The sequence below is a fragment of the Balaenoptera acutorostrata genome (assembly GCF_949987535.1).
Source record: "Balaenoptera acutorostrata chromosome 6 unlocalized genomic scaffold, mBalAcu1.1 SUPER_6_unloc_2, whole genome shotgun sequence".
In the NCBI taxonomy this organism is placed as follows: Eukaryota; Metazoa; Chordata; class Mammalia; order Artiodactyla; family Balaenopteridae; genus Balaenoptera; species Balaenoptera acutorostrata.
Genome location: NW_026645491.1, coordinates 446,767 through 461,896, shown reverse-complemented (window position 1 = coordinate 461,896; position 15,130 = coordinate 446,767). Strand labels below are relative to the sequence as shown.

General features: G+C 51.9%; 1 protein-coding gene across 1 annotated transcript; it reads right to left on the bottom strand.

Annotated features, from left to right (window-relative positions):
- Positions 1–4,860: 4,860 nt before the first annotated feature.
- Positions 4,861–10,424, bottom strand: LOC130706593 (NUT family member 2G-like). Its single transcript, XM_057539239.1, has 6 exons — positions 9,739–10,424; positions 8,657–8,785; positions 7,490–7,610; positions 6,691–6,936; positions 6,169–6,285; positions 4,861–5,655 (listed from the first exon to the last, which is right to left on the bottom strand). Exons 1-6 carry the CDS (start codon positions 10,422–10,424, stop codon positions 4,861–4,863), a joined length of 2,094 nt encoding a protein of 697 aa, XP_057395222.1.
- Positions 10,425–15,130: the final 4,706 nt, after the last annotated feature.

Below are 15,130 nucleotides of genomic sequence, written 5' to 3'. Positions count from 1 at the left end.
GCCCCGTTTTCTCTTCTCCTTCTGGAGTTCCTATAAGGTGCATGTTATTCCATTGGACGTGCCATCAATCCCTGAAGCTATATTAATTATTTTCATTCTTTTTTCTTCCTTATTCTCTGATTGGGTGAGTTCCTCTGACCTGTCTTTGAGTTCACCTATTCTTTCTTGTGCTTCATCTACTGTATTTCTAAGTTCAGTTATTGCGTTCTCCAGTTCTGTGACTTCTATTGGGAACTTTCTTATATCTTCTATTTCTTTGTTGAAGTTCTCACTGTTTTCATCCATTTTCCTTATGAGTTCAGTGAGCACTTTTATGACCGTAACTTTGAACTCTTTATCAAGTAAATTACTTATGTTCATTTCATTAAGATTTTTTCCTGAGGTTTTATCTTGTTCTTTTTTTTGGAGTATAGTCCTCTCTTTCTTCATTTTGCTTGACTCTCTGTGTTGGTTTCTACGCATTAAGTGAAATAGTCACATCTCCCAGTCTTGAAGAGCTGTATGACAGATGAACCTTGTCATTTAACGCTGTCTACTCTTGGTTGCCTCTCAAACCTTTGTGATTGTCTAAGCAGTTTATTTTTAATAGACTTGGCACACCCTCCCAGCAGTTGAGGGTGTGCCAAGACCAGTGAGCATCCCAAACTGGAGGATCTCAGTCAGCACCTAGATTCAGGTTGATAGGAAGCCAGACAATTTGGTAACAGCTTTTAAAGAATGCAAATATATTCAGTCCTGTGAGACTGCAAGTGTAAGCCTTGCTGGGCCCCAGAAGCAAGCAATCTGAAGATATTCCCTGGGGAGCAGTCACAAGAAAACAGGGCTTCAGATAAGTGTACAAGCTCCATTCTGGGAGATACCAGTGAACTGTAGTACGGCAGAGTGAGGGTGGAAAGATGGTACCCCCAGCCTACCTTCCTTGAGAGCACATCCGTAGCCTCTAGATGTGTGCTGAACCTGAAGCCTGCTCTTAAGTCTTGTCCCTACTAGCAAATAGGCCTTTTTCATGTAAAGGCTGGGACTGTGTCTCAGTCTGATGTGTAGTGGTACATCCTGGGGGTGGTATCCTGCCAAGAACTGTCTCTCCAATTGTTACAGTTCCATGGGATGCAGAAAAGAGATCCCTCCTGGCCTCCAGAGCCAGGTGATCAAGGAGCATCCCCTGAGTGGAGGCCGCAAAAGTGGGATCTCCCGTCTTGGAGATTCTGGCTCTCTGGAGCACATCAGAAGGAAAGTGTGAAGATGATGCTTACTGGCTGGAGTGAGGCGGTGGGAAGAGTGCAAAGATGACACCATCTGAATAAAGGGGAAAAGGGAAAAGAAAAAAAGAAAAAGAAGAAGAAAAAAAAAATATATATATATATAGCAAGACAGAGGAAGAGCAGGGAAGAAGGAGCCAGCTGGCTGGAGCACAAAGTTGTCACCTGCAGGAAAGGAAAAAGGGGGGGAAAGATGGCACCTTTCAGCTTTATCAAGGCAGAGAGAGAGCACCCGCCAGCCTCTGTCCCTGGGGAGTATTGCAGCAGGCCCCTGTTCCTCAGATTAATGCTTTAAAATTGGGAAGTGAGTCTCTTTCACAAAAAGTCAGAGTGCTTTTCAAAGGGCTGCTTCTGCACTTGGCCCTGGGGCAGGTGAGTCTGTGCACAGGCCCTTTAAGAGCTGTTCCTCAGTCCACCACAGCCCTGTGGGTCTCATGGGATGTGCCTTGTTGGTCTTCAAAGTCAGATGTTCTGGGGGTCTATCTCTCAGGTGCCAGCCTTGAAAGTTGGAGTGCCCAAAGTGGGGTCCAAACCCTTCACCTCTCAGGGAGAAGCTCCAGGTTTTGAGCTCCTTCCTGATTGTGTGTCTCCACACCAGGGATGGGATTTATGGAAAAATTGTGTCTCAGCCTTTCCTACCTGTTTTGATGTGGTTTCCCTCTGGTTTTCCTGATGTGAAGGGGTTGCTCCACCATCTTTTAGTTTTTTTCAGAGGAAAGTTTTCCATATGTAGCTGTAGATTTGGTGCGTTTGTGGGAGGAGGTGGGTTCAGGATCTTCCTATGTTGCCACCTTGAACTGGAACCTATTTACTATGTTTTAAATTTTGGTTTTCAATTGTTCAGTTTGTTACTAGTATATGGAAATATGATCAATGTTGTGTATTAATGTTTACGTATAGATCTTATATTCTGAGATCCTGCTACAGCAATTTATGATAATTTATTATGAGTTTTCTTATACATTCCTTGGAGTTTTCTATGTAGACAATTATGTCATCTGTAAATAATGACAATTATATTTCTTCTTTTCTAATATGTATGCCTCTTTTTTCCTTTTCTTGCTGTACTACACTAACTAGAATCTAAAGTACTACATTGAAAACTAAGAGATGAGAGTGGACATTCTAATCTTGTTTTTGAACTCAGGGAAAAACATTCATTCTTTCACCATTTCATGTGATGTTAGAAGTAGGTTTTTTGTAGATGTTCTTTATTAGGTTGAGGTAGTGACCTTCTATTCCTAGTTTTCTGAGCATTTTTAATATGAATGGGTGTTGAATTTCGTTAAATGCCTTTTCTGTATTAATTGGTGTGACAGTATGTGTTCCTTTAGACTCAATATGGTAGATTACATTGATGATTTTTTACCATTGAACCAGGCTTGCAGCCCTGGAATAAATTCCACTTGGTCATAGTCTGTTATTCATGTGGATTCTGATGGTAAGTATTCTTGTGGATTTCTTCTAATAGGGTAAATTACGGTTCCCCAAAAAGGTCCGTGTTTAACCCCTCCTATGACAATATGTGAATGTCACCTTGTATGGAAAAAAGGACTTTGCAGCTGTGACCAAGTAAAAAATCTTGAGATGAAGAGATTATCATAAATGTTCTGGGTGGGCTATATATAAACACAAATATTTGTATAGGAGGGACACAGGAAGAGTCAGAGTTGGAGAGACCATGTGATGAGGGAAGCAGAGATTAAAGTGATGCACTTTGAAGATGGAAGAAAGGACTAATTCCAAGGAATGCAGGCAGACTCTAGAAGACAGAAAGGGAAAGGAAACAGATTCTCCTGTAGGGCTTCAAAAGGAAGAAGCCCGGAGACACCTTGACTAATAGACTACTGAGCTGCAAAAACTTTCTTTTACAAAGGGTCAAGGAGGGCTGGGAGCACATATGTGCTGCCCACCTGGACAGAGGAGGACCTGTGAGGCTGACCTACAGATTAGTGGAGGTGGAGAGACATGAGCCCCTTTCTTCTCCAAGCTCTTTGCAGGGCCCAGCAGAGAGCCATGCCACCTGCGGAAGCCTGCGGCCCCAGTTTTGCATGCTGATGGTGTAGGGGTCATGTTCAGGGAGTCCCTGTTGTCCTAACCCCTGCCTGGGTCCTGGGGAAGGAATCAGAACTCAGAACCTGGAGAAGAGCCTTTGGCCAGCAGGGAAGGGGGGGTGAGGCCCGGGACAGGTCTACAAAAGATCAGAGCATCTGAGTGCTTTAGGAGGAAGGGGCTTCAGAGGTGGGCCAGCACAGGCTGTGACGGAAGCTAAGCAGACTGGGAGGGGGGGCAGTTCGGGGAGATAGCAGGGGTCTGCTCCCTACCCTCATTGTTTGCTCGTCTCACCCTTATGAGCGGGTCATTTCCCCTGCTCTGATGATTCGAAGTCTCTGCCGGCACCCACAGGACGGTGACTGAGGCCTCCACACTCCTCAGCATGGATCCGAGCTCCCACCCAGATCTGGGGCCGCAGACACCTCTCCCCCACCCCTGCTGCCCCTGTGAGTAAGCTGTTCTTGTGAAACACGGTCATAGTTTGTCAGGATGAACTGTTTTCTATGGGAATACAAATCAGTGTTGATACCAATACACACACATGTCCAGCCATGGGTGGAAAGGGAATGGACAGTAGTTCTGGGGTGTCTTTGCACACCCCTAGGCCCCTAAGGCCAGTCCCCACAGCCACAGCCAGATGGGTCCTCCTCCCTCAGTTGAAAGAGATGCTGCTGCACAGAAATCCCACAAGTTCCACAAAGGGGCCCAACTGTCGTTTCCCTTAGACACACCTGTAACAGGTGCCCCATGAATTTCCCCGCGCCCATTCCCCTTGTTGCATCCTCACTGGGATTAAGAGGTAGCTGCCTCAACCACTCTCCACATTGCAATAATCCCAGTGGGACTAGAGAACGCTCCCGCTATGACAAGGCAGACAGTCCTGTCCCCATGGCCAAGACTTTTCCTGTCTGGTCAGGCCACCCACACAGGAAACCCTGGATGAGCGGAGGGTCACCCCAGCGCCATCGCCTGGCCACTTCAGGGAAGCAGAGAGAAGCTCCATAAAGACAAGGGCCGTCTCCAGGCTCCGTCCTAGAAACTGGTTAGTGTCCAGAGGGCTGAGAGGCACAAAAGCAGCTCTCCCTCCACAGACGGTTCAGGGATGCAGAAGATGCTACAGATGCCCCAGAAGGCCCCTAGCCAAGCAGGCTTTAGAGAAGGGGATGATGAGGGGGTCCCTGGGGAAAGTGAGAGCTGTGCGTTCCCAGGGGCAGCCTGAGGAGTCCTTGTCTATGTGGAGGAAAGGTTTGGCCACCTGTAGATCCATAGCTCCTGTGACCTCCCTCACCCTTCCTTCCTCTCAGGATCGCTCTCTGTGGAGCAGCTCCACACGAAGAAGATGACAGTGGCCTGAGAGCATTTCCCACCAAAACTATCTTTATTCACAATTTTCATACATCACTCCAAAGGTCCTGCCCACACCCACCTCCCCCACCTCCCTAATCCCCCACAATCCCAGGATCAGCTCTGGGGTGAGGAGGAGCCCCTAGGCTCCCCTGGGGGCCGCCCTGGGGGGCTCGCCCTGGAGGGCCGGCCCGGCTGTTCCCTACTGGCTGCAGTGCTTCCTCTGCTTCTTCCTCCTCTTCCCTGTGACAAACGGGTCACGCTTTCTCTTTCTCGGCTGTGAGGGGCGAACCAGCCCCAGAGCAAAGGCTGGCCTCGCAGAGACCCCGTGGCCAGCCCCGGGGATGGGCAGCTTCTCAGCAGCGGCTGGGCGCCCACACAGAACCCGCTTCCTCGACTTGGGAGCGGCTGGTGGAGCTGGGCTGGGGCCTCTTCTCTGAGGGGAGGGGGCCTGGGGAGCACTCCTGGCCCCCCAACCTCCAGGGGAGGCCAGGCCTGAGGCAGGGGCAGGACTCTGGGACAGCCGGCAAGGCGGCAGGCTCTGCGGAGAGGCCAAGAGGGAGGCCAGGCTGTGGAGCGCCTCCTCGTGCTCACTGGACGCGTCCCTGGGCCCTCGGGCCTCCGGAACAGGAGACGCCTCTCTGAGAAGAGACGCATCCCTGGGTCCCAGTAGAGGGCCAGTGCGCCTTTGACCCTGGGGAGGGGAGGGCCGTCCGGCCCGGAATGGAGAGACCTCCTGACGTCCTCGAGAGGGAACAAAGACTTTGGGCCCGAATGGGCCAGTGTCTGCTCGGATGGGCCTATGAAGAGCCTCAAAATCAATCTCTGGTGGGCAGGCTTCATCACTGACCCCTCGATGGCGGTCTTGGTCGTGCCTCTGGGCACCTTGGCCGGCGTGGGACTCAGATGGACTTGAGCCCATTCCGCGTGCACTGTGGCTCGGGGCTGCCGGCCCACCTTCCTCCTCTTTCAAGTCCCGGAGTTGTTTCTGCACCAGCTGGTAGGAGGGAGGAGGACAGTGACGGCTCCACGCGCACGTGTGAGAGGAGGAGCACTGGGCAGTGGGACAATGGCCCTGGGGGGGAGGAGGGGACGGGTGACCCCAGGACTAGACTCCAAATACAGACACGGTGGCATTCCTGCCATCCTCCTGCACCTTATTCCCAGCTGTGTGTCCTTCCCTCCGCTCCCGGCACCCCATCCTCTCCTTCCTATCACCCTGCGCTGCACCCACCCCAGAGAGGGCCCTTCCCCATGCCAGGCCTCCGAGGCAGGGAAGGGACGGACAGAGCCATGTGGGCCTACTGTTCTGGGGCCCTACCTCTCCCCTGCTCACTGGGGTCCCTCCGTCTTCCTGGGTGTCCCTTGTCGCCCCTGTTCTACCTGCGATCCCTCCCTCCTCTGGCTCCCCTGGGCCACCTGGTTTCCCCTGTCCCCTGGGTCACCTGGGGTCCCCCCTCCCCTGGAGTCCCCTGGCTCCCTAAGTGTCCCTCTCCCTCCCCTGGCTCACTTCTTCAGGGGTGAGTCCTTCCTCCTGCTTCAGCTCCTCAGCAAGGGCCAAGACATCCAGCTGTGGGTCCGGGGAAAACAATTCTGCCGGGAATCGAGGATGAATGACTGCCTCCACCTCGGACAGAAAGAAGAGGCTGTGAGCATCCTTGGCCAGGAGTGGCCTGTGACACAAGAAGACCAGGAGGGAAAGTGAAAAGCAGAGACCCACCCCCACTCTCTTCCACAAGGCGGGGATGGTCAGCACGCACACACACACACACACACACACACACACAAACATGCACATACACAGTCACACACAAAAGAGCACATATACAGATGCACATACACAGACACACAAAGGCATACACACAGACACAGACATATACACACAGACACCTGCGTAAACCTCCCCTAACACCAGGCTCAGGAACAAGGAGCTGAGCTTAAATCCCATCGGCCTGAGCAGAACCCAGATCTTGGGTGCTGAGAGTTCCATGCCCTGGCATCTTGTAGACCCCAGGCTCCAGGCCCAGCCTACCTTGGTGACAGAGTGTTCCCGGGAACGCAGCTCGTCAGTGTAGCTCAAGAGACACGGGTCCAAGTAGGTGTCGTCCTCTTCCTGCTTCAGCTCATTTCCGTCCTTTCCACATTCTGCATGTGACTTGCCGCTGGCTGAGTGGACGGGTCCCACCAGCGCCTCCATCCTCTCCACATACTCCCTCACAGTCTCAGGGGGAATCACCTTGGGCGCCTTGGGCTCCGGGGTCCGCTGGGATCTGTGTGGCTTCGGGTGCGAGGGCTGGGCCCTGGGTCCGGACATCCTGGGAGCACAGGCTGAGGCAGAGCAGGAGGAAGGGAAGGAAGGTGAGGGACTCCCGGTCCACCTCCTGACCCGAGCGCACGTTGGTGAGGGCATTGTTTGGGGGATGTTGATGTGGTTGTGGGAGGGGTCAGGACCATCTGAAGCCTCATGCACAGTTGGAGAAGGGAGGTTAGGGGGTCATCTAAGAGAGTCACAAGTAAGGAAGTGGGGAACCTCCAATTTTCTAGGGGTCTCCCCATCAAGCCTACTTCTTAGGCAGACTTCGTGTGGGGTCCTTTGACAGGGAGGTGTGAGAGGAGTTACAAAACTGACCAAGTCAATACCCCGTAGTGACAAAGGGCAGCTGAGACCCCACCCCCCCACCCCCCGCCTCGGTGGCTCTTTTCGTTGAAAGACCAATGCCCCTGTTTTGAAAGAAAAGGATCCACATGGGGACGTTGGCCAACCCAAGGCCCCTGTTACCTGTGCCTTCAGCTCCAGTGGGAACCTGGGTGCCTGGCTGAAGGCCCACTTTCGGGGCTGGGGGCCCCCGAGGTTCCAGCTTCGGTGGGGCTGGAGGAGCCAGGTCCTGCGCGCACTGCATGCACTGCAAATGCTGAATGTGCATCTCCTCCTGGGCCGCAAATTCCATGAACCTGGGGGGTGACGGAGGCACAGGCCACCCTGAGAAAAAGGCCTGGGCTCTGGAGCCCAACAAAGGCAGCCAAGACTGAGGCAGTGGGAGAGGACGTGCCTTGGGGCCGTCAAGGCCCTGTGAGGTGCTGTCCGCAGCAGAGAGCTGCTCCTGGAAGCGATAACAAGATCTGGGACCCTTCCTGCCTCACCAGCACTGGAGGGCATTCAACAGCATAGACCCAGGTCGCTGAATTGAACCAGGTCAACGGGACACATGGCTGACCCAGGGGGCACCCTCCTCATGCCCCCGTCTCCATCCAGAACCACATGAAGGGCTGACAGCCAGAGGCTGGAACAGGCATGTGTTCCCCACAGGGGTCCTTGCCCGAATCCAGGACCCTGGGCTAGGACTGAGAGTCCTGGAACATAGACCTGGAGACAGGGCCCAGGAGAGGCTGGACGATGTGGATGCTGAGCTTAGAGGAGAGGCCTTCCCTTCCTCTGAGAGGCGCTCGTTTGTTTGCTTTTGTTTCTTAAACCAAGGGGATTACCACGGAGCAAACACTGGAAGGGCCGGAGACCCTTGGGCCGACGACAGCTGGCTTCCCCAGCCTCTTCAGGGATGCCAGGGTACCCACTCAGGGCACTTTTCATGAGGAGAGGTGGTCCCAAATCTATGTTAGTGGCCGCCAGCCACCCACCACTAAGGAAGCAGCAGGCTGGCGGGTGGAGCTCTTTCCCCGGCCCAGCCCATATGGCCGGAGTTGGACCCCTACTGGACTCACAGCTTCACCCTGCCCCGTCCTGAGACCTTCATGTCAAGGCAAGGGTAGGTCAAAATCAGGGGAGGGCAGAGCTCCTGGTGGAGGAAGGACAGAAGTCTCAAACTCTCAAGGTGAGGGATGGGTTTCTGGGGGAGTGTAGGGCCCCTGGGCTGCGGGGACCCTGTGCTGGGTGACAGCCCTTCTCCTCTGTCCTCTCTGATGAGCACCCCCACGGCCAGACCCTGCCCTCACCCACTCGCCTCACCCTCCACGCAGCCCCTGGGCCCAGGACGCTGACTCACTTTTCCGCCCTCTCGTAGTAGATCATCCGGTCAAGGTTGCTTCTGCACCGCCATTCCTGCACGGCCCTCCACAGTCCCTCCTCCAGCGGCATGTTGGGATTCAGGCGGGCCACGGATCGAAGCACTGGGCTGTAAGCCCTCGGGGTCAGTCTCCGGGCCCAGCCCAGCCCCCACCTGCCTGACCCCACCCGCCCATGTGGACCACACATCACTCAACCCAGAATGACTGAGCAACAGGAGGGTGAGAGGCGGGCGTCTGGGAGGGCAAAGACAAGCCTTCCCGGCCACTGCTGTCACCGCCTCACACTCACTCAAGGATGACCATCCACTCCCAGGCTAGAGCCGGGACATTGTGCCTTGGGGAGCTCTCTTCCTCCTCAAGGCTGCATTTTCATAATAAAAATCACCATCATCAATGAGGCGTGGCATGTGCCAAGCAATCTGGTAACACTTCATAGATTAGCCCAAGGCGTCTTCTGCACAGTTCTCTGAGTGAAGTGTAATTGTCCCCTTTTTACGAGGGACCGGAGGTTTAGGATGGAAATGCCTGCCAGGCTCACAACTCTAGTGGGAGAGAGCCCACGGCCTTAGGAGAGCTCTACCATCACCCTGTTCCTAGTGGAATTCTCCACAACGAAGTGGAGGCATGCATAAAGCGCTCTCCTGGGCCCCGCGCTCCTCCCCCTCCTCTGAAGTGCCCTCCCCTGGCCATGTGCACTCACGTCCTGTATGAAGGACACGGCACCACAGGAGAGGGCGGCATCCACTCCTTGGCTCCTCACCTTACACCACGACCCTCTCTGACTGCAAGTCTGCAGTCCGTATTACCATGAGAATCATGGAAGAGCAAGCTGGCCAGACTCACAGGGTGGTGGGGCCAGTTGAGATGGGGCACATTTCAGTCCTGATGTCACGGACTGGCAGGCCCACCCATGTGACCGACAGTGTGCCTTCTCATAGCATGGACATCGCCCTCACACCTTCCTTCCAGTATCCCTAGAAACCTAACGTGCGAGTCCATCCCCAGTTCCTCTTTATCTAAAAGCTCCCATAAGCTCAGGACCCGCTGAGCGTTCACTCACATGAGAAAGCAGGAAAAAGCTTCTGCATCAGGACTCAGGTGAAAGTGTCTCCGGGCCAGGGGTTTGATGTGCTGCCAACGTCGGAAGTTACTGTACTCTCTCTGGGGGTTAGAGGAGCCATCCTGCGAGGCGTTGGACTGGTTGGTGGCCAGGCGGCCCTCCCTGGAAGTGTCATGTGGCCATGGCCCAGAGTTCACGGGGCGAATGATAGGGGCCAGCTGGGCAGCTGGTGGTGGAGCTTGAGGAGGAAAGCCTGGGGTCCAGCCTCCCTTGCCAGCCTGCCTAACTCCAACAGCTGAAGCAGTCACAACGGTCCCCATCACAGGGGTTGCTATGAATTCGGGTGCAGGACATGCAGCACTCCTGCTGAGGGCCCCTGGAGCGCTCCAGTTGAGGGGGGCCTGAGTAACGACAGAGGTCTGAGTCTGGGGGGCCTCCACTGTCCTCCCTTGTGACCTGACTTCGACAGTGAGGTTGCAAGCCCCAGGGGCACTAGGGCCAAGGCCACCATTAGCCACCATAGGCGTCCTGGGGAAAGCTGGCAGCAGCAGGCTGCTGCCAGGAGGGAATGCTGGGGTGATGGGACGTGGCAGGTGCTGCTGCCAGGGTGGCCGGTGCTGGGCGCCAGGAATGGGTGGAGGGAAGGGCACTGCCGTGAAAGTAGACAAGGAGGCACCGGGGTTCATGGTCACATCCGTTCCCAGCACTGGACATGCTGTTGAGGCAAAGGAAAGGAGTGAATGGAGGAGGAGAATGGGCAAGTGGGACTGAGGCTTTCTGTGGCATCAGAGTGTAAATCTCCACAGGTGAGGGACACTTGGACAAGGGAAACTGTGCAGCGTGCAAATGTCTTCAAGTGATTTTCATGCCCTGACCTCCACTTGAGTATTATTCCACTGGTGACCCCGTGCCCATCCACCAAGGTCCCTGACCCCTGTCTGCCGAGAAGAAATCGCCTCAGCAAGCACTGACTTGGAGAGCCTCCCTAAGGCACCCCCTGGCACCTAAGCCTCACAGGCTGTCTCCCAAGATCTGGAACTGTGTGGACATCCGCTCTGTGAGAAATGCCCCTCAGCCGGCGTACTAGCAGCTAGGGACCTTCTCCAAGGTAAGTTCTAGGCACCCAAAAGCCCTTTGTGGACAGGTATTGTGTAAAATATTAGGGCCCCACCTCCTCCTCAGTCCTCCTTTTCCTGATGCTCAGTAGAAATCCCCTCTTTCTTTCCTAGCCTCACAAAACGAAACAAAATGCTGGAAAATATCTCTCTAATGGAATCCTGATACAAACCCATAACACTGGCCCAGAATGCACCTGCATCTCAGAACAACCCACAGCAGACACGTAACATGGGCCAGGTCCTGCCACCCCCTCCCCAGTGCCCAGAGTCACTGTCATCACTCAGGAGTTCTGTTCCTAGGAGGCGGGGGTGGGGGGAGTGGTGTGTGAGAAGTAGGCGCGTGTCCCTTAGAGTCTGTCATTTCACAGCCAGTGGTGGCTGCAGAGGATTAAACAAGGGCCAGGGAATTGTCATGTTACATTGGTCATGGGAGTACAGACCGCCTGTGGTCCTTCCCCCTCCAGCTCCCAATAACGGAAAGTCAATCTGAGAAGCAGGCAGAAGCCAGTTGCCATGGCGATCAAGTTGTCTGGATCACATCCCTGTTCACGAGAACAAGGTACACACCACGGTGCACCTAATTAACCAGAACAGGTGTCATAGGACGTTTAATAATAACACAGAAGATCGTCTTCCTGCCCCTGGGCTACACTCCTTCCCCCTTTAAAAGAGGAAGCAGCCTTCACTGACATTCCACCCGAAACAACCCCACTCCACATCTGTCTCCTGTCCATGAAGGAGTGACAGGAAATATGAACAAACTCTTCCTCTCAAGGCAGCCTGAGGGTCCGCCATGAGATACTGGACGAGATGAAGTAGGTCTGAAGTACTGCGATTCCACAAAAGGAAGAACAATTCAGAGCAACTCAGGAACCTGAGCCCTCTCTTGGCTGAAGTTACACGGTTGCCCATCCCCTGTTGAATCCAAAGCAACAGTTGCCTGAACTGAGAAGTGAGCTCTGGGCTGGGAGGAGTGGACGAGGTGTGGGCTGCGGCAGTTAGAGTAACCTCCTGCCTAGCTCTCGGAGAGGACACTTCACTGCAGGTGTGGCCACAAACAGCCCCACTGAATAGTTTTCTCACCAAGACCATCTCTCCCCACGGCCCCCTTAGATACAGTATGCTCCTGTTCCAATCCCTTAGAAAGATATGGTGAGGCAAGCTTCAGGTGCCTCAGGAACCCAAGACACGTCTAGGCTTTCCTCATGACCCTCCCTGTGTCACCACCAGGACATCACACACATCCTTACACACACGTTTCAAAGTGGCTTGTCTCCCTTCTAGAAAGAATCAACCTGCCTGCTGCCATCCTTTCTCCATAGCCAGGGCAATTCCTCTTGATCCACCTCCAATGACCCCTCCTCCCCAGTGCAGTCTCAGGTTTCTTCAGGCTCCCCAGTCTCCCCAGGTGAAATGTCCTCGTGTGTCCAGTGCTCTCTTCTCCCTCTACTTCAGTCCAACTGTGTGCCCACCGTGAAGTGTCACGTGTGAACCCGAAGGATGTGAGGGATGGCAGGGTCTCTGAGAACACACCCCCAGCCTATAGGCTTACCTCCTTCTGAAGCCGTCCTGCAGGCTTGGGCACGGACTACTGCTGCCTGGTAGCCTCAATGAGAAAAGTCAAGACCAGGACCCAGAGAGTGACCTGCTTCAACAGACGCTCAGGGTCCAACTGAAGGAGGGGCCGGTTTGAGTCATAACAGTAGAATGCGGCTGAAACGTTCTGCAGTGCGGGAGGGGCAGAGGGCACGTGGGTCTGGGTAGGGGGGGGGGTGGCGAGACATTCCACGAGGCCTCTGGCAGGTAGGCAAGAACCGGAAGTTCCTTCCACCTCACACAGTGGCAACACAATTGGCGTGTGCCTCTTTACGCAGTTTATAGACTGTTTTTTTGATTCACGGCACCGAGGTTGGACTTGACGGTCCCTTCCTTTCACTTCTTTTTCCATCAACCTAGTTTTGTGTCCCTCAACACACTCTGCTTCCTACCTGGCTCTTGACTTACTTCAACAGAGACTAGACTTTCTGAACAAAATTCAGAACGGTTAGTCTGATAAACACTTGGGTATTTATGGCCACATGGAACTGAGTATTTGAAATTAGGATTGTCTCAGCAGATCCAGTGTCTTTGACTGCTGTATGTACATCACTCCTAAGGGAGTGGTCCTTGTGCTCCAAGCAACATCCAGCAGGACCAGCCTTACTAATGATCCTTTGTGCTGGAAAGCCCCCGTCCATCAAAAAACCGTCATGCAGCCCCCATGTCCAAGACCAGAATTCACTAAATGTCTTTCTCATAGTATTCCATGGTTGTAAAAGATTTAGTTTTTTACCTTTTAAATGATTTTAGTATAATATTTTAAGCGAGCAACACCTTCTCATGGTTCAAAATTAAATTGTGCAAAATGGAATATGCAGTGGCGAGTCCTCCTCCCACCTCTTTCCCCTGTCAACCCAATCCTCTTTCCCGGAGGAAACCAGTGTTATCTCTTTCACTAAAATCTTCCCAGAGATACGTCATGCAACTAAAAACGAAGGCAATCTGTTTTCAGTTTTTAAAATGCCTTCATTTTTTTTCTAGATGAAAATTCATATATGTTCCAATATATCTGAGGAGATTTTCAATGATTGTCTTTCTACGGGTATCGTGGCTCCTCTGTTTCTGCACTAGATTCCTAGAACAAGACTTTCTAGTCTCTTAAATTTCAAAGCACCTGAAAGAATAGGGTGGCTCGATCTAGTAAAGAAAAGTATCAAATGCCTAAATGAATTTGACTTTTGAATTTCACATAAACAATGAATTCATTTTTAGTACAACTTTGTCCCATGCAACATTTTGGACATAGTTTTACTGCAAATTCTTTCCCTGTTTATCTGAAATTTATGTTTAACTCAAAATCTGTATTTTATCTGGCAACACTACCAAAAAATTAGAACATACTAAGCTATTATCAGTTACTCATCCTTATGAGAAAGAGAACTTGGAGTGACGAGACTCAAGTGTGCATCTTGGCTCCAACAGAAAACACAATTGTAAACATACAGAAAATCTGCAGGCTCTTTGGATGAAATGGATTTGGAAGAGCCATCATATAGCACTGAACATCTTGGCTTAGTTGGGGTAAGGACAGAAGTAAGGAACAAGAAGGCAGAAAATCTTCTTCTCTTTCCTTATGTTAAAGGGACTAAACATCCTAGAGCCCTGGTTTTTCTAGGTGTTAAAAGTCCACTACCCATGAGATGGATGTGCACCTTGACACAATGCCAAGAGTTTATCCACCAGTGTCCAATCCCCATTCAGACAAGCCCACTTCCATCTAAATCCTAGCCTGCAAGCCCTGCTTACAAGTTTGTTAATTTCCTGTCTGCATTACATACACTTGCTCTTTACAATCTAGGCTCATCGTTGCATATGGCCCCATCTGCATGGGAATGATGGTAGCATTCCTTTTACAAAACTTGTCTGATTATTATTTTCATATTGAGAATCCATGTCAGTCAGTTTACCACTATCAAAAGGATATGAAAGAGTATTCGTGTTTTGTGTTGTGAGAAGAGAGGACTGTTAGGAAACTTGTCAAGGGAGATGAAGGCTGAAAACCTCAGAGGATGGCAACCAAATCTCTTGCGAGACGAGATTCTCTCACTGCTGTAGCTGCAGTAGAACTCCAACTGATTGTGGGGTGTTGGGGAAGGAAACAGAGGTTTAGAAGGACTGTTCCACAGTGTGAAAAAGACTCCTGTTGGTGCTTAAGAAGTTCCTTGCCTCTTGTCAGGAAAAACTGACTCAGAAGAAGATGAGAAGATAAGGTGAGAATATTTCAAGCAACAGCATGGTGAACTTTATATCTAAAGAAACTCCTGTCGGGGACTGAAAAAAAATAAACAGTTTGGGAATATCGCTCAGTACTGGAGCTTTTACAATGAGGGAAAACTCATATGATTTTCAACCAATAACTTCATACTAGAGGGACGGTGAGGCAAAATATTGTACCCAGGCACTCGAGAAAGGCAGGCTTCCTTGTTGCTTCCTCCCTTTGTTCAGTCATTCAACCAATTATTTACAAGATTCTCACTCATAATTCTGATACAGTATTTGAAGGACTCTTCTCAAGGCCACTGATACAAAAATTGCACTGTGCAAAAATTAGCCAGTCCCAATTCTGCAATCACTTTTGTAATACTTCAAAATCCTACACCCCAGAGACAGAGATAATCAAATTAGCCCAAATGTAATTTGGGAAGACCAGTCACAGAAGGGAGTATCTAAAAGTC

Coding starts and splice junctions, on each gene's coding strand:
- LOC130706593 (XM_057539239.1), bottom strand. CDS start 10,424: ATGAACCCCGGTGCCTCCTTGTCTACTTTCACGGCAGTGCCCTTCCCT. Junction 8,786..9,738: donor GCTTTTTCCTGCTTTCTCAT/GTGAGTGAACGC, acceptor GAGGGCTTACAG/CCCAGTGCTTCGATCCGTGG. Junction 6,937..7,489: donor CTCGGGGGCCCCCAGCCCCG/AAAGTGGGCCTT, acceptor TCGCACCCGAAG/CCACACAGATCCCAGCGGAC.